The sequence below is a fragment of the Pseudophryne corroboree genome, chromosome 5, assembly GCF_028390025.1.
Source record: "Pseudophryne corroboree isolate aPseCor3 chromosome 5, aPseCor3.hap2, whole genome shotgun sequence".
NCBI lineage: Eukaryota > Metazoa > Chordata > Amphibia > Anura > Myobatrachidae > Pseudophryne > Pseudophryne corroboree.
This window is the reverse complement of record NC_086448.1, coordinates 377164033-377189002: the sequence shown is the minus strand read 5'-3', so window position 1 is coordinate 377189002 and position 24970 is coordinate 377164033. Positions and strand designations below refer to the sequence as shown.

Here is a 24970-nt window from a genome sequence, read left to right as displayed (position 1 = left end):
AGTTTTTCTAGCTTACTGCGTTCCTGCCTTATAAGGCGCTTAAGCCACAATATCAGTGAAATTAAAATGATTAGCAAGATTGTTTGACCGATCAGCAAGCCCTTTAAACCAATCTCCAGCCAGGTGTTTGTCATGGTTATTTCAAAATCTCCATCATGCAGTAATTTATTTAGTGTGGCATCTGCCTTCTCAACCATGTTATTAATTTGAACTATGTGTGTGTCTTTCCTATCCAGGAGTTTCTGTCTGTACTTCTTCATCACTACTATCTGTGCCTATTAATATAGAGCACTCCCTATTCGCTGCTGATTCTGCAAACTCTCCCATTGCTATGGGTACCCTGAGGGTAGATTCAGTAGAATTCCCCTCTCCCCAGCAGTCCTCTCTGTCCTCATGATTTGTGTCCCATTGTTCTCTTTCATATGCATAGATAGGATATGGGGCAGTGGCTGCAGTTCCTATCCTAATGTTTGCAGCAATATGTCCTTTCAGAACAGATATCTCTTGCATAAGCTGCATCTCCCTGTCCACACAAGGGGTATGGTCAATTGCTTTCCCTTTCATACATTCTGTGAGCTGTCCCTGCATAACTTTATATGCACTTATTATCTCATCTCTCTCTGTTGTAACCTCTGTTAGAGCTCTCCTACATTCTGTGGATTCCCTCTGAGCATTTTTATGTTTCTGTAACACTTCATCCTGGGAGATTTTACCCATGTCATTAAGTGTTGTTAAAGTTTTAATTTGGATATTTAGCTGATCTATTTTTTCCTTGCTTTCTGTTTCTTTTAAATTAGATTCTTCTCTACATTTTTGTAGGGTTTTAGCTAAACTGCTTAATTTAGCATCCATAGCCAAACAGGCTGCATACAAGCCTGCAATGGCTATTCCTTTCTGTTTCCTTTTCTTTGATGATTTAATTTCATCATCAAACAAACCCTGGACATAGCTCCATGGGTTTTCTTTTAATTTGGCATCACAAGCAAAGTCTGTACACTTTTGCTTTGTGATGTATTTCACTACAATGCTGTCTATATTTGACATTGTAGCCATTTTACAGATTTATTCCCTTTCGTTATATGTATTCTATCACTGAGAATTACAAACTTTTAGTATTTGGGAACAATATTTCCTATATTTTGCACGTGGTATCCTCCCTTATCTGTTCGCTAGCCTGATAAGTTAAACTCTAACACCCGTGTTTTTTTAATTTCTTACTTTAGGCCTTTTTTAGAAAATAAAATTCTCTAGTCATTTGCAACTTATTCCACTGTGATCTTGTATTTTGCCCAGCGGGCTTATAGCCCTTGCGCTGCCCCTAAATATTGTATTTAGTCAAAATTGATACTGAATAATTCCAAGTCCCTTCCGTGGTCGCCAATGTAGATTTATGGAATCTTATATAACATATATTTATTATATCATATATTGATATAATGGTTTATGTATTTTATATCTGCAAATATATTATAATAGGCTTACAAATAGGTGGGCTCATAACAAAAGGGGTGATGTTTAGTACTGGTCCAATCACACAATATGTAATGCGTGGACGTTCCTATTTTCATACCTGTGATTGGCTCAGATTAAAGGAGCTATATCTCTACTGTCCAGGAAATATTTCCAGGCAAAGCCTAAATATACTTTACAGAGATATATAATCCTGGCTCATTGAACATATAAGTACTATACTTTGACTACAAGTCAGTTGTCCCAACTTGCAGAGCCTTATATAATATATGCAGATTTCATGTATAACTTTAGTGATTCCGAAAATGAGTTCAAGACTTGGAATACCAGCTCTATTTTGTCTAGTACATTTATTATAGGTGATACAAATTACAAGATAAGATAACACAATGATAATAAATCTTATAATTTATCTAAACTTCCTTAACCATGGTACATACATAAAACACAAACAGTTTTACAAACTTAAACAATTAATACACATACTATACACTTGCAAGAATATGTGAGGGCATAATTCATAGCTACCGTCTTAGGATCCTGACTCCCTCTGGACTTTGTTCCTTCCTCCTCTCCTTCTAACTCTCTATCTATCAGACTGCCCCTTATATCCTATATTCTACCAATTCAAAACTAGTATATGCCCACAGTTTCCAATGGAGTACATAATTATAGGTTTTGACAGATTCCAAAGTGTAATAAAACGTTCTCTGCTAACTCCGTCCCACGGTGGTGAGCATGTAGAGAATTTTGGGATCATAAAGTTTGGTATTCCTTTATCCATCAGAGATCTACCTTTGTATGGATGTGTAAACGATCTATTTCGCCTAGGCCCTAGGGTGTTAGCATAAATGATTGTGACCTGTTTATAGTGCGTTTGATCCTATATTATCATTGCCTCTGGCCAGCAGTATAACTGGACAATAGGCCAGCTGGTTGATGTACTCTCTAAAGGTATGAAGATCTTTGATTGTGAATTCCAATGTACCCTGTTCATACCAGTAACTGTTTGCATATTATGAGACCTGAGCTAGGTGACCTATTGACTTTATCCACCAAGTTATGATTATTTATTTGCTGTGTGTGAATCAAGTATACAGTATACATATATCTACATATCATGTAAACTTTGATTTAATTGTACTTGGTATAGCGCAGATCAGACGTTAATCCTTTGATTAATACAGATATGAATAATGGCATGGAAGGGATGAATTTGTGTAATGCTCAATGTATTGTGTATTCTGGCTATATGGCTTACACAGAGAAAACCTGTCTCTTACATAATGACCCATAATCTTGCAGTAAAACACACAGAAATACATGCTACTAAATTCTCAAAACATAAGACTAATACATTCAAACCTATTTAAGTTATACCTTACAATAATATATATATACACACACTCTTAACTGGTTAAAATCACATTGGGTAATAAATCATATTATTTAATTTACATAATTTGTTCTAACTTTGGTACCTACTAAATTATATTGTTATGTAATGGTCTATATGGCAACATTCGTGTCTGCATGGCAATTTTTTTTTTTTTTTTTAAATATATATTTATTTTTATTTAACTTTTTTTTTCTGGCGGGGTGGGGGGAGGATAGGCCTGGGCCCCACAATTTCTGATGGCAGCCCTGCCTTTCCCCACTTCATTGTTATGATCGTCCTATATGGAGACGGTGGTTTGGCTCAATTTATTGAGAAACAAAAAAAAACTGGCTTTTCATGCTATGGAACTCAATCGTGAGATGGTGTTACCTATAACCAGCAATGGGAATTTGCTTTGCTGGATCTACTCCAGGTGAAAGCTCAGGTTGTGCCAATATTAGCCCTATATTGATAAATATCATTCTGATTTGCTATGATATGCAGCGATACAGAACAAAGCCACTGAACCACTAATGATAAATAGAGCTTGAAATCTGCTTAACCGCAAAATACTTCAGTCTATCATAACTGAGTAAATCTCACCACATACTCGAGGATATCATGAGTATTAATTGAACTGCCCAATATAAATAATCAATGAATGACCCGTTACATGTAAGGAACATTTGGAGTTTCTTCTGTGTCTGTCTGGGTGCAAGCTATTGCTTGTAGTAGATAAAATTGTTGTAAATGCCTTTGAATTGTGCTTACTTTGTTGTATTTATATGTACACATCATTAGCAATACATATCTTTAAATTTCAGGAAATTTCTCTGTTCCTGCATCCGAGCACTTGCTGCGAGAGAGAATTCTTTCCAAATTCTTGTACTGGCTTCTGTACTCTTACGTGACACAGTTGCTGAGAGCATTCTTTTATGTCACTGAGACCATGTTTCAGAAAAACAGGCTTTTCTTTTACCGAAAATGCATCTGGAGGAAACTTCAAAACTTTGGAATACAGTAAGACAATTTCATCCTCCATGTTCAGCTCCGGGAATATTGTTTAGCATTGTGTATTGATTTGAAACTATATGTTCAGTATATCCCAGCCTTTTATGAGAACATATTAGGGTGTCGCTCTACTTATTTCACACACGACATTCAGACATGATTTACTCTGAAATGGATACACGTGTTGGGGTCATTTTTCACCAGCTCATAAGCCATGCTTATATAGTTATCAGCTGTCATCCTATATAGTCCCAGAGTACATTTGTCAATGATCACTGAGGGAGTAGCATGAAAGAATGGAATTCATAGTGCCCATTTCTGGTTTGCAACATGACTGAGATTTATTGTAATGTTCTTCCCTATAATGGATGTTCTTAGCTGAATACAGACTATATATAAAATGATTAGATCCAATTTAGGATCTATGGATGATCAAATTAGTAAAATTTTTGGATAAATGCTGATTTGTAATTATGTTCTAAGTAATGCCGGTGGAAGCACAAGGTGCACCCCATGTAAGCATGTGGAAAGTCACTCCCTTAATGATTTAGGAGTCCTGTAAGCATTGCATTGGTTTGTCTAATTGTAGCCCAGTCCTGCTTTTGAGCCATTGGAATTCAGATTAGTTTTCCGCTAATATTAGTCTGCTCTAGTGAAAAATGTGGGGACATATTTGTGCTCCAGAGATTATCCTCTAGCTTTGTTTGTTAAAACTATTTGAGTTAATGTTCTAATTAAGCCTGTTTAATTTCAAAAGGAAACACCTGACAAATGTTAAGCTACGTTTAATGTCAAATGATGAGGTAGACCGTTTCCAACAACAGAAAAATGCTCCTCTGGTGTCAGCCTTACGGTTCATACCGAAAACAAATGGATTGCGTCCCATAGCGAAAATATGTTTTACTCTGGGTGTGCAACAACGCAAAGAAATCAGACAGAGAAAGGTAAATAATTTGTGTGCAGACAGCCTATAATGTTGCATTTATTTTATCCTGTGTGAGCACTGCTGTCTGCTGTCACTACCTCCTTCCCTCTGACTTCAGCTTATTGTTTTGTTTTTTTATATGCTCGTGCAATTCTAAATATGCATTTATTTTAATATTTTTCCAATTACAGTAGTTGCACGTTTTTGAATGATGATGTTGCAGAGCAGTGTCTTGTCAGTGTACTAGTACAAGTTTGTTCAAATACAAAGAATTAATTAAATATACAAAGATTGATCGCATAAAGGGATTTTCTTTTTACTCTGCCTGGAACATGCCTTTCCTAAAGCAAAAAACATATATAGGTTTAGGGAGGTAAAAGTATATAAAGGAAAGCAATAGTATGCCAGAGCCATCACGATCAATGGAAACATTTCATTGCTCACCCTTTGTAAAAAGGGAGGGCTAATTGTATGTATGTGTGTATGTGTATGTGTGTGTTTGTTATATATATATATATATATATATATATATATATATATATATATATATATATATATATATATATATATATAATATTGAGACAAGAACACTAGAATAGTGTTTGAGGGCAGGTATGTTTGTCCCAGGTTCTTGTCTTACATGTTTTAGGAAAAGGAAAAACTTCCAGGAAAATATTTTTTTGTTTGGTTAGAACCTTTTCAGTTCGTTGGAAAAGCTGGATAAGGGCCCAGAGAGAGAGAGAGGGCAAGTTCCAGACATTGGTCCCAGTTCAGGTCTTTGGCCTCACAGAGGGCTAATCAGGGCTTTTAGCTGTGCAAGAGTGTTATAAGGTTGCTAGCCTGATCAGTGTGTGCAGACTACCTGGGGAGACTGCAGGATCTCTGTGTGAGAAACACGCTTCTTTATAAACGTGAGCCATACAGTATTGACTGGAAAACTCTGTGTTTTTGTTTAGAGACAGTTAGGAACGTCTCGTGTTTAGTTAGTGCCGGACAGGCAAGGTATTTTCTTTTGATGTTTGTTTTATTTTCTGTTTAATAAAACTGGTTGCAGCCAGTTGCACCAGCAACTGGACTGGTATGATTTCTCAGCTGCTGCTTGCTGCCATCTACCCCAGGAAACGGCGCCCTGTTCCCCTAACTTGGTGGTGAATGCAAGCAAGCCGTTCTGTGCGTAAGTGAAAGCAGCAGCTTTATGAGGTCTGCAGAAAACGGTGGTTTATGCAGATACAGCCCAGTGGGAAGTTGCTGAGACTAACCCCTGAGGATTTGATATATGTCCTGGGTAAAAGCAGCTACAAAGCCGCCTGATAAATCTGTCGACATGGAGGAACTGCTTAAAGCCTTGCTGCAAGCTACAGTGGCTCAGCAGGAGGCCAACAGACAGCAGCAGGTGGCTATTGACGAACTTTACAGGCAACAGCGTCAGGATAGTGAGGCCTTAGCAGAAGTGGTGCAGAGCCTTGCAGCCCGGATTGGAGATGTTGCCGTAAGTGCTCGGACCAGCTCTAGTTTTATACGGGCCAGTCACTTTCTCCACAAAATGACAGAGGCTGATGATGCGGAGGCCTATCTGACCACGTTTGAAAGGACTGCCGAGCGGGAGAACTGGCCGAAAGCACATTGGGCCAGTCTGCTAGCACCTTTTCTTTCAGGTGAGCCCCAAAAAGCGTACTTTGATTTAAGCCCTGCCGAGGCTCAGGACTATGACAAACTAAAAACTGAGATCCTGACCCGCCTGGGAGTCACGCTGTCAGTACGAGCACAACGGGTGCACCGTTGGGTGTATGCCATGGAGATGCCTCCTCACTCCCAGATGCACGACCTTATTCAGCTAACAAAAAAATGGTTACAGCCAGAGACATTAACTGGTCCCCAGATGGTTGAAAGAGTCGTCATGGACCGCTATTTGAGATCTTTGCCCGTGGTCCTGCGCAAGGGGGTGAGCCATGGAAATCCGGATACTGCTGACCAGTTAGTGGACATGGTAGAGAGGTATCTGGCGGCAGAGGAACTACTGATGACCACCCAGCAACCCATAGATCCTCGACAGCGCCCTTCAGTAAAGACTGGTAAGACTGTTCCGTGGAAAAACGCTGGGCGGTTAAAAGATTGCAAGGCTGGAGAGACTGTAAACACTGGCCCTGAAGACAGGCCAATGGGGCTAGAAAGGTCTGTGCTGCCCAAACGGGTTGATAATCGTGTGGTTAAATGTTTTAAGTGTGGTATGCCAGGTCATGTTATTGCCAATTGCCCAGTTACGCAAGAACCCATGCAATGTGATGCTGTCTTTGAATGTCGCAGAATGTCTTTCTTTGCTAGGTTAGCCTGTACTGTGGTACCTTCACCTGAGCTGGAAAAACAAATGTGTTACGTGTTCTTAGAGGGTAACCGGGTAGAGGCCTTGCTAGATTTAGGAAGTTTAGTAACCCTCGTGAAAGCTGGGTTAGTGAACCCCTTAAAGGTCTAGCAAATACCTATTGGGGTAACTTGCATACATGGGGTTACCCAACATTATGTCACTGCTGAAGTGAATATAGAAACTTGTTGTGGGTCAGCAATTGTTAAAGTAGGACTGGTTCCCACCTTGGGGCATGAGGCCATAATAGGGAGGGATTTTCCTCATTTTTGGAAACTGCGCGAATCACGTTTAGCAACAGATGTGAGAAGTAAAGAGCCAGTTGATAATACCAGTGATTTTTATGGATGTACGTGTGTCCTCTGAACTTTCTGACCCTTTACCTTTTGCTAGTTTGGCTGGGGAAGCGACAGATGGGGAGTCCAGTGAGGACCCTCTTGCTGGGAACAGAGACATAGTAGTTGGAACTGAAAGCGTGCCTGACCTGGAGATAAAGAAGGATCTGTTTGCGTCTGAACAGTTAAAGGATCCTACCTTAATAAAGGCTAGAGAGAATGTTAAGATTGTTAATGGGGAACCTGTGGTACCAGGTGACAGGGTTACGTATTCCCACATGGCCATCTGTAATGAGCTCTTGTACCACATTGTCAAAAGAGGTGAGAATGTGGTGGAACAGCTGGTAGTTCCCCAGCCTTATAGGAGAACGGTACTAGATTTAGCTCATAGGGGGTAATTCTGAGTTGATCGCAGCAGGAACTTTGTTAGCAGTTGGGCAAAACCATGTGCACTGCAGGGGAGGCAGATATAACATGTACAGAAAGAGTTAGATTTGGGTGTGGTGAGTTCAATCTGCAATCTAAATTGCAGTGTAAAAATAAAGCAGCCAGTATTTACCCTGCACAGAAACAAAATAACCCGCCCAAATCTAACTCTCTCTGCAAATGTTATATCTGCCCCCCCTGCAGTGCACATGGTTTTGCCCAACTGCTAAAAAAATTCCTGCTGCGATCAACTTGGAATTACCCCCATAGTCATGTTACAGCAGGACATTTAGGGGCAGAAAAAAACACTGAAAGAGTTTTACAAAGGTTCTTTTGGCCGGGGGTTTATAAAGAAGTGTCTGAATATTGTTCTTCCTGTCCTGAATGCCAGTATCATGCCCCTAGACCCCATTTCAGGAGTCCACAAGTTCCCATGCCTATTATAGAGGTCCCGTTTGACAGAATAGCCATGGATCTCGTGGGGCCCTTGTTAAAGTCCGCTCGGGGCCATCAGTATATCCTGGTAATAATGGACTATTCCACTCGATATCCTGAGGCTGTCCCTTTACACACTATCACAACCAAGGCGATAGCTAGGGAGCTGGTGCAGGTTTTTAGTAGAGTGGGAATACCAAAAGAAATTTTGACTGACCATGGTACCCCATTTATGTCAAGGATCATGAAAGAATTGTGCAAATTATTTAAGGTCACTCACCTCAGGACGTCCATCTACCATCCCCAAACTGATGGGTTGGTGGAAAGGTTTAATTAAACATTAAAAAGTATGTTAAAGGGGCGTGGTTTAGGCAGACATGGAGTAGCACACAGGCTGTGTGACTCTCCAGCTTCTTTATCCTGACTTCCCATCCTGTGTCTCCCCCTGGGCCTTAAAACTACCCCAGTGTCCGTCTAAAGGTGTGGAGGTGCCCCTGTGCTATTTTGGGACCTGCTCATCTATTCTCCGCTGCGGCAGGGCTGTCTATCTGTGCCGGGTTCCTGAGCCTGCTGAACCACGTGGGACTCCGCTCCCCTGCCTGCCCGGTCGCTGCCTTACACACTGCCCGCACCCGTACCTGCTGCAGCCCCTGTGTGGTGCCGAAGCCGGGAAGCCGCCGGGGTAACCTCAAGCCTGTCCCGGCCTGTGATCGGGTGAGTGTCCGCGGGATCTCCCGCTCTGGCGCTGCCGCGTGCACCGCTGCTGCTCTCTTCCTGCGGCTCCGACCTCTGCCCTCCAGCTCTCCTGACAGCCTTCCGGACCACGCTGAGGGGGAACGGTGCGCTGCCTGGAGGGACGGCCTTTGTACATATGCTCTGCTTGCCCTCTATGGGGTATATGCAATAGCGGGCGAATCGGCAAAAAAGGCGAATTCCGGGCCGTTTTCGCCTCCAAAAATCAATTCGCCTATGCAGTGCAGTCATTTTTCGCAAAAAAACGGCCCGTCAAAATTCGCCTTTTCTCAATTCGCGTTTTTCCGAATTCGCCTTTTCTGCAATGGTACAGATGCTGCAATTCGCCTCCAGCATATTCAATTCAAGTTTGGAAATTCGCCTGCAGTGCTTTTAGACAGCAAATTCGCGATTTTCCATCCGCCACACTTTGGAGGGTGAAAACAAATAAAAAAATTTTAAACATGGTTTTTTTGGTGTTTTTTTTTTTTGGAATAGTAGATCTATTTATATTAGAAGGGATTAGGTTTTTTTTTTTTTTTTGGGGGAGGCACAAATATTATTTATATATTTTTTAAAATATTTTTTTTTTATTTTTTTTTTTTAATTGCTGGAACGGTAAAATCAGGAAAAAAAATGGCGTGGGGTCCCCCCTCCAAAGCATAACCAGCCTCGGGCTCATTGAGCTGGTCCTGGTTCTAAAAATGCGGGGGAAAAATTGACACGGGATCCCCCGTATTTTTAAAACCAGCACCGGGCTCTGCGCCTGATGCTGGTGCCAAAAATATGGGGGACAAAACGAGTAGGGGTCCCCCGTATTTTTAACACCAGCATCGGGCTCCACTAGCTGGACAGATAATGCCACAGCCGGGGGTCACTTTTATGCCGTGCCCTGCGGCCGTGGCATTAAATATCCAACTAGTCACCCCTGGCCGGGGTACCCTGGGGGAGTGGGGACCCCTTCAATCAAGGGGTCCCCCCCCCCCAGCCACCCAAGGGCCAGGGGTGAAGCCCGAGGCTGTCCCCCCCCATCCAATGGGCTGCGGATGGGGGGGCTGATAGCCTTTGTGTAAAAAAAAAAGATATTGTTTTTTCCATTGTACTACAAGTCCCAGCAAGCCTCCCCCGCAAGCTGGTACTTGGAGAACCACAAGTACCAGCATGCGGGAGAAAAACGGGCCCGCTGGTACCTGTAGTACTACTGGGAAAAAAATACCCAAATAAAAACAGGACACACACACCTTGATAGTAAAACTTTATTTCATACACCGACACACACATACTTACCTGTGTTGACACGCCGACTGCAACGATCTCCGACGATCCGAGGGTACCTGTCAAAAAATTATACTCACCTTCCAGCGTCCGTCCAGAGGTCCAGGTCCAGAGGTAAATCCACGTACTTTTTAAAATTAAAAAACGATCACCGTGCCATACCGGACTAGAAAGGAGTGTAATGTTTTCACATTACACTCCTTTCTCCCGAATGTCGGGACGTCACGTGACTCCCTGTCACTGACGTCCCTTCAGCCAATCAGGAAGCGCTACTGCCGTGGCGCTCAGCTGATTGGCTGGACGCCGTCTGTACACTGACAGCGCCTCGCACAGCTCCCTCCATTACTTTCAATGGTGGGAACTTAGCGGCTAGCGGTGGGGTCACCCGCCGGTCAGCCGCTGACCGGCGGGTGACCTCACCGCTAGCCGCTAAGTTCCCACCATTGAATATAATGGAGGGAGCTGTGCGAGGCGCTGTCACAGCGATCAGCCAATCAGGTGAGTGCAACGAAGTTGCGCTTCCTGATTGGCTTAGAGACCTGTCAGTGACAACTGTCACTGACAGATCTTAATCGTGGAAAGGTGTCCCATGTGTCAGCATGGGACACCTTTCAGTCCGTTATGGAGCGGGTAAATGCGTTTTATTATTTTGCCAAGTACGTGGATTTATCTCTGGAGCCTGGTTAAGGTGAGTATATTGAACTTTGCTTTTCAGGTACCCCGGGATTCTACATGGAGAAGAGGACCGATGTCGGCGTGTGAACACAGGTAAGTATGTGTGTGTCGGCAGTGTGTAATAAAGTTTTACTGTCGACGGTGTCTGTGTCCTGTTTTTATTTGGGTATTTTTTTTCCAGTAGTACTACAGGTACCAGCGGGCCCGTTTTTCTCCCGCATGCTGGTACTTGTGGTTCTCCAAGTACCAGCTTGCGGGGGAGGCTTGCTGGGACTTGTAGTACTAATGGAAAAAACAATATCTTTTTTTTGAACACAAAAAGGCTATCAGCCCCCCCATCCGCAGCCCATTGGATGGGGGGGGACAGCCTCGGGCTTCACCCCTGGCCCTTGGGTGGCTGGGGGGGGGGGACCCCTTGATTGAAGGGGTCCCCACTCCCCCAGGGTACCCCGGCCAGGGGTGACTAGTTGGATATTTAATGCCACGGCCGCAGGGCACGGCATAAAAGTGACCCCCGGCTGTGGCATTATCTGTCCAGCTAGTGGAGCCCGATGCTGGTGTTAAAAATACGGGGGACCCCTACTCGTTTTGTCCCCCGTATTTTTGGCACCAGCATCAGGCGCAGAGCCCGGTGCTGGTTTTAAAAATACGGGGGATCCCCTGTCAATTTTTTCCCCGCATTTTTAGAACCAGGACCAGCTCGATGAGCCCGAGGCTGGTTATGCTTTGGAGGGGGGACCCCACGCCATTTTTTTTTCTGATTTTACCGTTCCTAGCTATTGGGCAGGAAGGCGAATTCAGCACGCCCACTGCTCGCCGATTGGCCGGAATCCGCCTGCGGGAGGGGCGAATCAGTTTCACATTGAATATAGTGAAACCAGGGTCCCGGCGACAGGGCTGCGGCTGGCGATAGCGGGCGAATCACACAGAGGCGGATCTAATGCCGCGATTCGCCCGCTATTGCATATACCCCTATGTGCGGCTCTGCTCCACTTCACATTACACTGGGACACTTTCTCACATATATTAACCCCTGGAGGACCTGCTTGCTGCTCTATCTTTATATACCCTGAGGCCCCCTGAGGCTCGTGTGTGCTAGCTGCTACAGGGTTATTTTACCACAACCTCCGGATTCCCCTCCGGGATAGGTGAGAGGCCCTCCATTTTATACACAGTCGGTCTCCTGTGGGGAGCATTGGGGACAGCGGCTGGTGAAGTTTTTGATATACTATATTTCCTTTCTGGCAGCGACTGCTTCTGCTATATTATCTGTGCTCACAGGCAGCCACTGGTCAGTTTTGATATACTATTTCTCACGGACTGCAGCTGGACAGTTTTGATATACTATATTTCTTTTTCATCCACTAGGGGTCACTGGAGTACTCTTGGGATATGGACGGTTCCACAGGAACTAGGCACTGAATAGTTAAAATTTGACTATACCTCCCCTCCATATCCCAGAGTACCTCAGTGTTTTTTCGGTGCTAGCCGAGCAATTAGGCTTGTGGAAGTTGGTCCACAATTATTGATTTTTTGATCTTTTTGTTTGAAGCCACATCCCTTTCCCTCTTCCAGGAAGGCGAGGGTCTGGGATAGTGAAAGCTGCTGAAGCAGCTGTGGGTGTCGGACCTCTCTAGAAGAGCTCCCTCACTACCACGTGCAGGACTCCTGCAGTAAAAGGCTGACAGTGCTTACAGAGAAGCCCCGTCATTGCCCTCACCACAGGGTCCAGGTATGTTGATAGGGGCGGTCAGCTCATGCTGCCGCCCCGCTGTGTGAGATTACTGTGTGTGTATGTGCTGTCCGCCGCTGCCCTCAGCCGCCCGCCGCCGCTTCCAGCGCCGCTGTGTAAGTGCCTCTCCCGCCGCTCCACGGCTCTATGCGGCATGTTCACCTGCTCCAATGCGCTTCCGGAAGGCGCAGTGTCATAGCCCGGTCTCCGTGTACAGAGAGCGGTACACGGAGCACGGGGGAGAGGGGGAGACGCACTTAATATCGAGTATGTATGGTATTAGCCTAGCACAGGGCCAGCAGCGCTGCATGAATAGGTTTTTAAGCCTTTCTAACAGGAATGTGCATATAAGCATATAAAGAATTATAAATCTGCTACATAAGTTATAAGTCTGCACTTTTGTGATATACTGTGAGCATGGGGACATATTAACCATGCTTCCTGTTTTTCCTGTTTTCTTTTCCAGAATTCCTGTATTACATCTCTCCACCATTGGGCGCAGGGGTGTTAGGGGGAATTTGGGATCAGGCATATTGCTGGCACACTTGGCCAGAGATATAGAGACCCCTTAGTGCTATTTACTGAGTCGCGCAAGTTGTTTGTCTTTGTATATTGTATTGTCTGTTTGCATAATGAGTAAAACACCAGCAAAGTCCAAAAAGCAGTTTTGCTGCCATGTCTGTAAGGGTGTATTACCTGATGGATTTACCACATGTAAAGTATGTTTTGTAAATTCAGAAACAAATACAATTTCTGCTCAGGTTTCAAATCCAATTTCAACCCCGGACCCGCCATGGGCTATATTAGCAGATGTCTTAGCTGGATTGCAATCAGAGTTGGCCGCCTCTCGGCAGGAGCGAGAGACGGCAAGATCTGAATCTAGGGTGAGACCGCTAGAACTACCAGAGGGGTCTCAGCCTTACCAAAGGTCCAGATCCTCTTTGACTAAGGGGGATAAGTTTAATTTTTCTTATAAACTACCGGTTTCTGCTATGTTACTGTCTGATGATTCTTCGCCAGACCTCACTGTTCAAGATGTGGTTGAGGAGGGAGAAGTAGACCAGCAGTCAGATGGTGACGATTTCGACAGCCCGGGCATTGATAATCTCATCAGAGCAGTGCGTCAGTCTCTGAATTTTACAGAGACTGAGGAGCCTCTGACAAATGATGAGGTTGTTTTTACTAAACGACAGAGAACTCCAATATGTTTCCCTGTTTCAGAATCTCTTAATAAAATGTTACTAGAAACAAGGAAGAATCCGGATAAACGGTTTTCTGTACCTCACAGATTTAGGTCTAGTTATCCGTTTCCAGAGTCTATGACAGCTACATGGGAGAATCCGCCGTTGGTGGATTCATCTGTGTCTAAACTTACAAAGAAATTAACCATACCAGTACCAGCTGCAACTACACTCAAGGACCCTTCGGACCGTAAAATAGAAGTTATGCTAAAGTCCATGTATACAGCAGCAGGAGTGCTGCTTAGACCTGGGTTGAGTGGCATTTGGGTAACTAAGGCTCTAATGGTATGGATAACAGAACTCAGATCTGCCTTAACTGATGATCATCTTATACTTCTCGCTGATCAAATCTGGGAAGCGGCTGACTATTGATGTACAGCTTCTACTGACGTCTGTCAGCTCACTTCTCGCCTTTCATCATCGCTAGTCACAGCACGACGTGCGCTCTGGCTACGTTCTTGGCGAGCGGAGACAGAGGTCAAAAAAGGAATAGAAGCGTTACCTTACGAGGGCGAGAAGTTATTCGGTCCTGAATTGGACAAATGGATTTCGGAGGCCACGGGAGGAAAGTCGGTTTTCTTACCATTTCCTCCAACAGTTCCTAGAAAAAGGTATTCTGGACCGGCGTTCAAATCCTTTACACCTCAGTCCTTTCGCGGGCGTGGCAGGGGAACGGCCACACCAGGTAGACGAGGTCGGGGACGTCGTTTCCAACGAACCAATACCACTCGTCAGGATACTAAAGTCACCGGTAAGCCAGTGGCATGACGGGCTCCCAGCCCATCTCGGATCTCCTATTGTCGGAGCACGTCTTCAGTCATTCCAGTTGGCGTGGCTTCAGACGTCCACAGATGGGTGGATCCACAATTTAGTTTTAATAGGTTACAAAATAGAGTTCGACTGTCTCCCGCCAATGCGGTTTTTCAGGACAGGACTGCCTCTGTCGGACGGCAAGAGGGCGATTCTGCAGACTGCCATTCAGTCTCTGCTGGACGCAGCAGTTTTGATTCCGGTCCCTGTGCACCAACAGGGTCAGGGTTATTATTCCAGTCTGTTTGTGGTACCGAAGCCGGATGGCTCGGTCAGGCCAATATTGGACTTAAGGGGCCTCAATCAGTACGTCACTTACTACAGATTCAAGATGGAATCTCTACGGTCAGTAATTGCAGGTCTAGAGCCACAGGAATTTATGATTGCGCTGGATCTCAAGGATGCGTACTTACACATTCCGATTTGGCCTCCTCATCAAAGGTTTTTGCGGTTTGCAATACGACAGAACCATTACCAGTTTCAGGCTCTACCATTTGGCCTCTCGTCAGCACCTTGGGTATTCACCAAGGTGATGTCTGTGATGAGAGCTCATCTCAGATCCCTAGGAGTGATAATAGTTCCGTACTTGGACAACTTACTCATCAAAGCTCCGTCTCAACTAATCCTCCTTCAACAGGCATTGCTGACATACAATGTACTGGTTCACCACGGTTGGATTGTCAACTTCAAGAAATCACATCTAGTTCCGTCTCAACGACTTCAATTCCTAGGTATGGTTCTCGATACGGTAGATCAAAGAATTTACCTACCCGAACAGAAAGTATAGGTCATTCGTCATTTGGTACAATTAGTGCTCAAGCCACGCACGGTTTCGGTTCATTTGTGCATTCGCCTCTTAGGCACAATGGTGGCGGCTTTCGAAGCGCTTCAGTTCGGAAGACTTCACTCACGTCCTTTTCAACTGGATGTGCTCGCACAGTGGTCGGGCTCGCATTTACAGATTCACCACAGGGTGAGGTTGTCTCCAAGGACCAGAGTGTCTCTACTCTGGTGGCTCAAGGTACAGAATCTAACCGCAGGGAAACGGTTCGGCGCCTGGAATTGGATAATTCTCACGGCAGACGCAAGTCTCAGAGGTTGGGGAGCTGTAGTTCAAAATTTTCAGCTCCAGGGTCTCTGGGTGGATCACGAAAGATTGATGTCTATAAATGTCCTGGAACTCCGGGCAATTTACAATGCATTGCGACAAGCAGTGCACATGCTGCAGGCTCAGGTTGTTCAGGTGCAGTCAGACAATGCGACGGCGGTCGCATACATCAACAAACAAGGCGGAACGAGAAGCCGCATGGCAATGCGGGAAGTAGCTCGAATCCTCAATTGGGCCGAATATCACCAAGTGATATTGTCGGCAGTGTTCATTCCGGGAGTGGACAACTGGGAGGCGGATTATCTCAGTCGTCGGGATTTTCATCCAGGAGAATGGGCATTAAATCCAGAAGTGTTTTCACATGCTGGTCCAGAGGTGGGGTTACCCGCAGGTGGACCTGATGGCATCTCGCCGCAATCATCAAACGCCCCAGTATGTGTCCAGAACGAGAGATCCAAAGGCGGTGGCGGTGGATGCTCTCACAGTCGCGTGGCCGTACAGCCTCGTGTATCTGTTTCCACCGTTTCCGCTGCTCCCTCTGTTGCTAAAACGAATCAAGAGAGAGTCCGTCACAGTCATACTAGTGGCGCCTCATTGGCCTCGGAGAGCTTGGTTCTCGGATCTTCGCGGATTACTCGCAGACGATCCTTGGCCGGAGCGGTCCTGTTACAACAGGGTCCGTTCCTTTACCCCGATTTAGCGCGGCTGCGTTTGACGGGGTGGCTGTTGAGACCGCCCTCTTAAGAAGAGAGGGCATTCCAGAATCAGTCATTCCAACCATGTTACGAGCTAGGAAGCCGGTTACGGCAGCTCATTATTACAGAATTTGGTGTGCCTATATAGGTTGGTGTGAAGCTCGGAAGTTTCCGACATCTTCTTTCAAGTTATCCCGTCTTTTGTTATTTCTACAGATGGGGTTAGATGGAGGTCTACGTTTATCCACACTAAAAGTGCAGATATCTGCGTTGTCACTTTATTTCCAAAGAAGATTGGCTCTATTGCCGTCGGTACACACCTTTATGCAGGGTGTCCTCAGAGTACAGCCTCCATTCGCTCCACCTACTGCGCCATGGGACTTGAATGTGGTTTTAGATTTCTTACAGTCTTTTCATTTTGAACCCTTACAACAAGTGGATATTAAGTTTCTCACTTGGAAAACAATTTTTCTCCTAGCCTTGGCTTCGGAAAGGCGTGTTTCAGATTTGGGTGCCTTGTCTTGCAAGCCACCATATTTGGTGTTTCATGATGACAGAGCGGAACTTCGGACGAATCCTGCTTTCCTACCAAAAGTAGTGTCATCTTTTCACATCAACCAACCAATAGTAGTTCCTGTGTTAACAGGACATTCTGAAACTCTGGATGTGGTACGCGCATTACGCGTTTATGTATCCCGAACGTCTACAGTTTGTAAGACGGATACGTTGTTTGTTCTCTATGATGCTGCCAAGAGGGGTTGGCCAGCCTCTAAGCAGACCTTATCCAGATGGATAAAACTGACCATACGTCAGGCTTATCTTCAGGCTAGGTTACAGCCGCCTACATCGGTAACAGCTCATTCCACACGTTCTGTGGGAACTTCATGGGCAGCTGGTCGTGGAGCTTCTACGACACAGCTTTGCCGTGCGGCTACATGGTCGTCAGTGCACACGTTTGTGCGTTTTTATAAGTTTGATACTTTTGCGGCATCAGCATCTAGCTTTGGCCGTTTAGTGTTACAGGTGCCAAATAGCTCTCCCGCCCACGGGGGAAACTTTGGTACGTCCCAAGAGTACTCCAGTGACCCCTAGTGGATGAAAAAGAAAATAGGATTTTGGTACTTACCAGGTAAATCCTTTTCTTTGAATCCATAGGGGGCACTGGACGCCCACCCAGAGCAGTTGTTTGCCTGGTTGTGGTAAGTGCAGGGAATATTATGGTAACACACTCTTACCGACTGTTTCAAATTAGAAATTCTATCGGGTTGGTGTCAACTGTTAGTTGTCAGTTTTGTTTTGTGTCAACTTTATTGTTGTCCGTTTTTGGTTATATGTATTTCTCCATTGTCAACCTCTATAGCTCCAGTTCGGCTCAGTAAAAAAACACTGAGGTACTCTGGGATATGGAGGGGAGGTATAGTCAAATTTTAACTATTCAGTGCCTAGTTCCTGTGGAACCGTCCATATCCCAAGAGTACTCCAGTGCCCCCTACGGATTCAAAGAAAAGGATTTACCTGGTAAGTACCAAAATCCTATTTTTCTAGCGGGTGGCGACTGGACAGTTTTGATATACTACATTTCCCTGATTACCGCAACCAGCTGGCTATGATGGTCAGACAGCGCCAGAATAACACGGCCGCAGCGAAATTAGAAAAATTTGCTAGAAATCCTCCAGCTCGTTCCCAACGTGGGCAGGGTGCCTACTCGGCCTCCTCACCGTTACCACCGTCGCCTTCTAATAGCTCCTCATCTGCGGAGGCTTCGGATGCTGCTTTGCAGAAGATACTGGATGCGGTCACAGCCAGCGAGGCCCGCTTGGCCGACAGGATCGGTCAGGTTCAGGCGGACCTATCCATTATACATCAAGACCTCCAACAGGTCCGGGAAAGGGTCGGCGAGGTTGAAACGCGCATTTCCACGCTGGAAGACACGGTATCGCCACTTGGTAGACGTACCACTGCTCTGGAGTCCCAGATGACGGAGGTACACAAGAGGATGACGGATATGGAGGGGAGATTGCGACGGAACAATGGGGGTCATTCCGAGTTGTTCGCTCGGTAAATTTCATCGCATCGCAGCGATTTTCCGCTTAGTGCGCATGCGCAATGTTCGCACTGCGACTGCACCAAGTAAATTTGCTATCAAGTTAGGTATTTTACTCACGGCTTTTTCTTCGTTCAGGCGATCGTAATGTGATTGACAGGAAGTGGGTGTTTCTGGGCGGAAACAGGCCGTTTTATGGGCGTGTGGGAAAAAACGCTACCGTTTCTGGGAAAAACGCGGGAGTGGCTGGAGAAACGGAGGAGTGGCTGGGCGAACGCTGGGTGTGTTTGTGACGTCAAACCAGGAACGACAAGCTCTGAACTGATCGCAGATGCCGAGTAAGTCTGGAGCTACTCAGAAACTGCACAGAGATGTCTTTTCGCAATATTGCGAATCTTTCGTTCGCAATTTTACTATGCTAAGATTCACTCCCAGTAGGCGTAGGCTTAGCGTGTGCAAAGCTGCTAAAAATGGCTTGCGAGCGAACAACTCGGAATGACCCCCAATGTCCATTTTGTCGGCCTGCCCAAGAAAGAGGAGGGTGCCTCCCCCGAAAAATTTCTTGAACGCTGGCTGTTGGATGCATTTGGAGCGGAGGAGTTTACCTCACACTTTGTAGTGGAGCGCGCCCACAGAGTCCCGATGCGTCCACTACCCCCAGGGGCACCTCCCCGTACGTTCATAGCCAAGCTCCTTCATTATCGTGATAGGGATGTGATTTTGAAATTGGCCCGCACCAAGGCTCCTCTCATGTGGAACGGATCTCCGATTTCAGTCTTCCCAGATTTTGCCATTGACGTTCTCAAAAAGCTGTGGGTGGGCTGGGCATTCCATTCCATGCATACCGCTGTGTCGATCCTAATTAAAAAAATCTGTTCCCTTCTTGCTTGATAGTGTGCAAACGAATCAATGGGGTAGATATGTGTTTCTAAAGTGTAAAATTAACTCCGTCCCCCTATTACTGCTGGCTGTATATGTGACCCCTCCATACTCGCATGACGTGCTTAAAAAGGTGTCTGCTTTTATGGCTGCATCCCCTGGAGTGGCTGTTATCTGTATGGGTGACTTTAACAATGTGTTAAACCAGGAGAAGGATAGGTTGTCTGCGGCATCCCCCAACCCACAGCCGAAGCAATCTCCATTTGCAGACACTGTCTCGGAGCTGGGTTTGGTTGATTCCTGGAGATTGAAATATCCCGATTTGAGGCAATATTCATGTTTTTCGCACTCTCACTCTTCCTTCTCTAGGATAGATTTGGCTCTCCTTTCTCGAGAGCTCCTGCCTAAAGTTCAAAGTGTCAGATATGAGACTAGGGGTATTTCGGATCACTCCCCTATATCGCTACAAATTGACTTAGACTGCCAGCGGGGACAAGCAGTGTGGAAATTTAACCCTTTCTGGCTGACGCATATGGGGGAGGGATCCGAGTTGGAGACTAGCTGGCTATAATTCTTTGTTTTGCATGGAGACACCACCGATGTGTCTCTGCTCTGGGACACTTTTAAGGCTTTTCTGAGAGGTACTTTGATTAAAAGGGTTGGAAGCCTTAAATCCTCCTTTAGAAAACGTGAAGCTGACTTGGAAGCCCGGGTTGTTGCCTCACAGGCGATATATATGCGAGACGGCTTGGATGCCTCCACGCTGGATTGGCTCCGTGCTCAGGGTGAATGGAAGGAATATCTGTGGGGGAAAACCCAACACAGACTTCTCTTCTCCTCGCATGTCCAATATGCTACAGGAAATAGACCGAGTTCTTATTTGGCTAATCTTGCAAGAGGGGACTGATCCTCTCACACAGTAGTTGAGGTTTTGAATTCGGCTGGGACAGTACAGGACCGCACCCCCCAGATCGTGGCGGAATTTGTTTCGTACTATCAAGCATTATATAGTTCCAAATTGACCTGTTCCCCGCTAGAACTGTGTGATTACTTAGATGGCATTCCACTGCCCTGTATCTCTAGTGAAGCCAGAGCCCTTCTTGATGCCCCATTTTCATTGGAGGAGATTGAAATGGCGATCTCTGCTTCCCCTGATGGTAAGGCCTCTGGCCTCTATGGCATTCCATCAGAATTGTATAAGAAGCATGCTGAATTTTTCGCCCCTCAATTGCTTAGCTTGTTCAATACAATTTTTGCCCAAAACATGCTTCCCCCGTCTATGGCGGAGGCATTAATTATAGTGATTCCTAAGCCAGATAAGGACCCCAGGAGAGTTGAATCATACCGTCCTATCTCCCTGCTGCCCACGGATATTAAAATCCTAGCCAAGGTTCTGGCTTCCAGACTTAATCGGGTTGTCGCCCAAATCATTCACCCCGACCAAACGGGCTTTATGCCTGGTAAGTCCACTGCTGTTAACTTGAGACGCCTGTTCACTCATTTCCAGGTTTCTCGGGGGGAGGCCTGCTCTGCCGTTGTAGCCTATTTAGATGCCGCAAGGCCTTTGACTCGGTGGAGTAGGCCTTCCTCTGGGAGGCTATGAGTCGGTTTGGCATGGGTCCCAACTTTATCAGCTATGTTAAACTACTGTATTTTAAGCCCATGGCCAGTGTCTCGGGGAGCGGGTTTGTGTCGCACTCCTTCCCCCTGTCCAGGGGGACGAGACAAGGCTGCCCTCTGTCCCCGACTCTGTTTGCCATTGCTATTGAGCCACTGGCATGTTTGATTAGAGCTACTCAAGATATTGTGGGTGGGCGCGAGAGAGGACAGAATAGCGTTATACACTGATGACCTTTTGTTATTCGTTGATTATGTTTCCTCTATGCCTAAAATCCTCGATTTGATTACTAATTATGGTCACTTCTCTGGGCTCAAAATTAATTGGGATAAGTCCACCATTACTCCGCTTAAGGGCCCGATCCCGATTGCCCCATTGATCCATATCCCGCTTAAGTGGGTAGATTCTTTCAAGTACCTGGGCATATGGGTATCGAATGACCCTTGTACCTACGTATCCCTTAATGTTAAGACACTGATTGTGTATCTTCGTTCAAAGGTCAGGGTTTGGGGGACTCTGCCTCTGACTGTTACTGGAAGGGTCAATTTGGTGAAAATGGTGTATTTGCCTAAGCTTCTTTATGTCCTCCAGCAGTCCCATATATATATATATATATATATATATATATATATATATATATATATATATATATATATATATAAGCATAAAGTCCCGGCACTCCACTTTAAATACGGTAAAGTTGCTGCGGTGCCTTCCCAGAGGTGAATCTCCTCAACGAATATAATGTAGAATGAGGGCGGCACTCACGCAGGCTGATGCAGGTAAAAAAAGTCAGTTTTATTGATCCGACATGTTTCGGGGATTAACCCCGTCCTCAGGGCTTTAACAACCCAAACTGAGCACAGAACAGACATATATACCCTACCCAAAACCAAACAATCATGATAAAATGCCACTCACCTGCTCCACGGCGCCATAATGTGCATCCGGTCACCGAGCAGCGCGTTCACGTCGCTCACCACTGACGTCATCCAACCGCGCCACGTCACCATCACCTAGGTAACCAGACGCTACTCACGCTGGAAGCCCGGGAGTAAACAGTGATCCACGCTGACAGCCCGTGATGTCATCAGATGGCGCTCTGTGGTGCGGTTACCGTGACAGCTACAACATAAACAAAAAACAAAACACAATAAACATATAATAAGTGCATGGCATAACGATCCTACTGCCTAGAAAGGCAATGCATAACAACTACCATATTCTTAATGAGACATATGTCAAAAATATACTGTTAATGTACTGACGTGTGTATCCGCCACTATTACATAACAACTAGACCTACATTAAAGCAGTTAAATGTCAAGGTAATATACATATTAAGGAGGTTTATAAAACAAGTTTATAAAAAACACTGAAGGCCTAGATTTTCATTCAGGCCATGAGGAGAAAGGGTACCCAGTTTATATATCCACCTGGACTCATGTTGTAACAATACTCGATCCCTATCCCCTCCTCTGATGGTCTTAGGGACTTGATCAATCAAAATAGCCCTAATACTCGCCACCCCATGTTTATATTCTAAACAGTGACGAGCAAAGGGTTGGTCACTATGGCCCTTCTCCAAAGCTTTTTTTATAGCACTTCTGTGTAAAGCCATACGCTCACGAAACTGACGTATGGTCTTGCCCACATAGGCAAGACCGCACGGACATGTCAAAAGGTACACCACATGTGTAGAGGTACATGTGAGACAATATTTGATGGGAATCTTCTTCCCAGAAAGGGGATGGTTAAAGGTATTACCAATCATAAGTGTGTTGCAGGTGGCGCAACCCAAGCACCTAAAACAACCCAATTTGGTTCTCAAAAAGTGGGATTCCTGTGTACTAGTCAATTGGGTGACATCTAGTTTAACTATATGTTCACCAATGTTTCGGCCCCTAGTGTAACTAGGCAATAGTGAAGTGTGGGCCAATGATGACAGAGCTCCCTCCGTCTGTATAATTGGCCACAATGCTTTAGCCTTTTTAATGTTCCTGTTAGTGGCCGTGGTAAATCTATTGACCCAGGGCAATTTATGATTATCCTTACTGCGGGATTTGACTAAAGGGCTCAAGGCTTGTTCACGAGGAATACTAAGAGCCTTGGATCTCGCTTTTTCAAGTTCCCTCAGGGGATAACCCCATTGTGCAAATTTATGCAACATACTATCCATAGCTATCTCAGTATCCCTAGGATCTGATGTAATACGTCTAACCCGCATAAATTGTGAAAAGGGTAATCCCCTTTTCAATGAACCAGGATGAAAACTTCGATAGTCAAGTAACATATTCCTATCAGTGTTCTTAACAAATAAGGAAGTAGACAGCTTACCCTGACTAATGGTGATAGCCACGTCTAAATAATTAACAGTGGCACCATCAATGACAAACGTAAATTGTACCGGGTGCTGGGTTGCATTGTGACCCTCCCACAGATTAATCAGATCCTCTCTAGTGCCCTGCCATAACACTATCAAATCATCAATGTACCTTCTGAAATAAATTACCTTAGACTTGATAGTAGGGTCCAGATAAAACATTCTAGTCTCAACCTGATGCATAAATGCGTTCGCGTACGACGGGGCCACAGCGGACCCCATCGCACACCCCGCAAGTTGTAGAATAAATCTACCATTAAAGACAAAATAATTCCTTCTTAGAATTTTGTTCAACAAAGACAAAAAGAAAGATATCTCCGGGCCTTGATAAATAACGTTATCTTGAATAAGAACTCTCACAGCTTCAATGCCCGCCTCATGCGGTATACACGTGTATAAACTCGTGACATCCGAGCTGCACAGCAACACCCCCTCAGGTAAATCACCCAGGGCCTGCAGCTGTAACAGGAGTGATGTCGTATCTTTTAAATATGAGGGAAGGGATTGAATGCATGGATTCAAAAAGGCATCGAGATACACAGAGACAGGGTGGTATAAAGACCCTCTGGCAGATACAATAGGTCTGCCAGGAGGGTCCACCAAGGACTTATGGATCTTAGGCAACGTATAGAACAGTGGGGCCTTAGGATGTTCAATAGTAAGAGCCCTTACTGTATCCTCTGCAATAATGCCCTGATCCTTGGCGTTTAACAGAAATGCATCCAACTCTCTTTTGTATTCTTTAGTCGGGTCCATTGTGAGCCTTTTGTAAACCTTGGTGTCTTTAAGTTGACGTTCACATTCATTAATATATTCATCAAGGTTTTGGATCACAATGGACCCGCCCTTATCAGCCTTGCGGACCACTATGTCTGTTCTAAGGGACAGGTTGCGTAACGTTACCATCTCAGATCTAGAGAGATTAAGATGGACCTGATCTAACATAAACATAGTGTCCTCAGATTCTAACATCCGCAGAAACGTCCTGATTGAAGGGTTCAGACTGGGAGGGTCAAAATTTGAAACAAAATCAAAGGATCATTCGCTCAAAAACCGCCGCGAGCCTAAAAGAATTGGTTTTTAACCTATCCTCTGTACCACTAACTGATCAAGAATACCATCTATTAGCAAAAGGACTGTCCTTTGTGCCCACGGTTCTTCCGGATCCTTTGGAGAGGAAAGTGGAACTACACAGATTAGGTAGAACTTTGAGGCGACAAGAATATTTCAACTCGCGATCTGTGGATAATTCAGAGTCGCAGATTCCATCACAGCTACGAAGGATTGCTCCACGATCAAATTTTGACCCTCCCAGTCTGAACCCTTCAATCAGGACGTTTCTGCGGATGTTAGAATCTGAGGACACTATGTTTATGTTAGATCAGGTCCATCTTAATCTCTCTAGATCTGAGATGGTAACGTTACGCAACCTGTCCCTT

The 24970-nt window shown here is 45.2% G+C and overlaps 1 protein-coding gene across 5 annotated transcripts in view; it reads left to right on the top strand.

Moving 5' to 3' along the window:
- The window catches only part of TERT (telomerase reverse transcriptase), a 331772-nt gene that overhangs the window by 39649 nt on the left and 267153 nt on the right, over positions 1-24970 (top strand). For all 5 annotated transcript variants that reach the window (XR_010177723.1, XM_063922685.1, XM_063922684.1 and 2 more), the window contains exons 3-4: positions 3673-3868; positions 4617-4803. Coding sequence is in view for 4 of the 5 variants with exons in the window: in XM_063922685.1 (XP_063778755.1) it covers positions 3673-3868; positions 4617-4803 (383 nt within the window). In the remaining variant the exon portion in view is untranslated. The remainder of the gene's footprint in view (positions 1-3672; positions 3869-4616; positions 4804-24970) is intronic.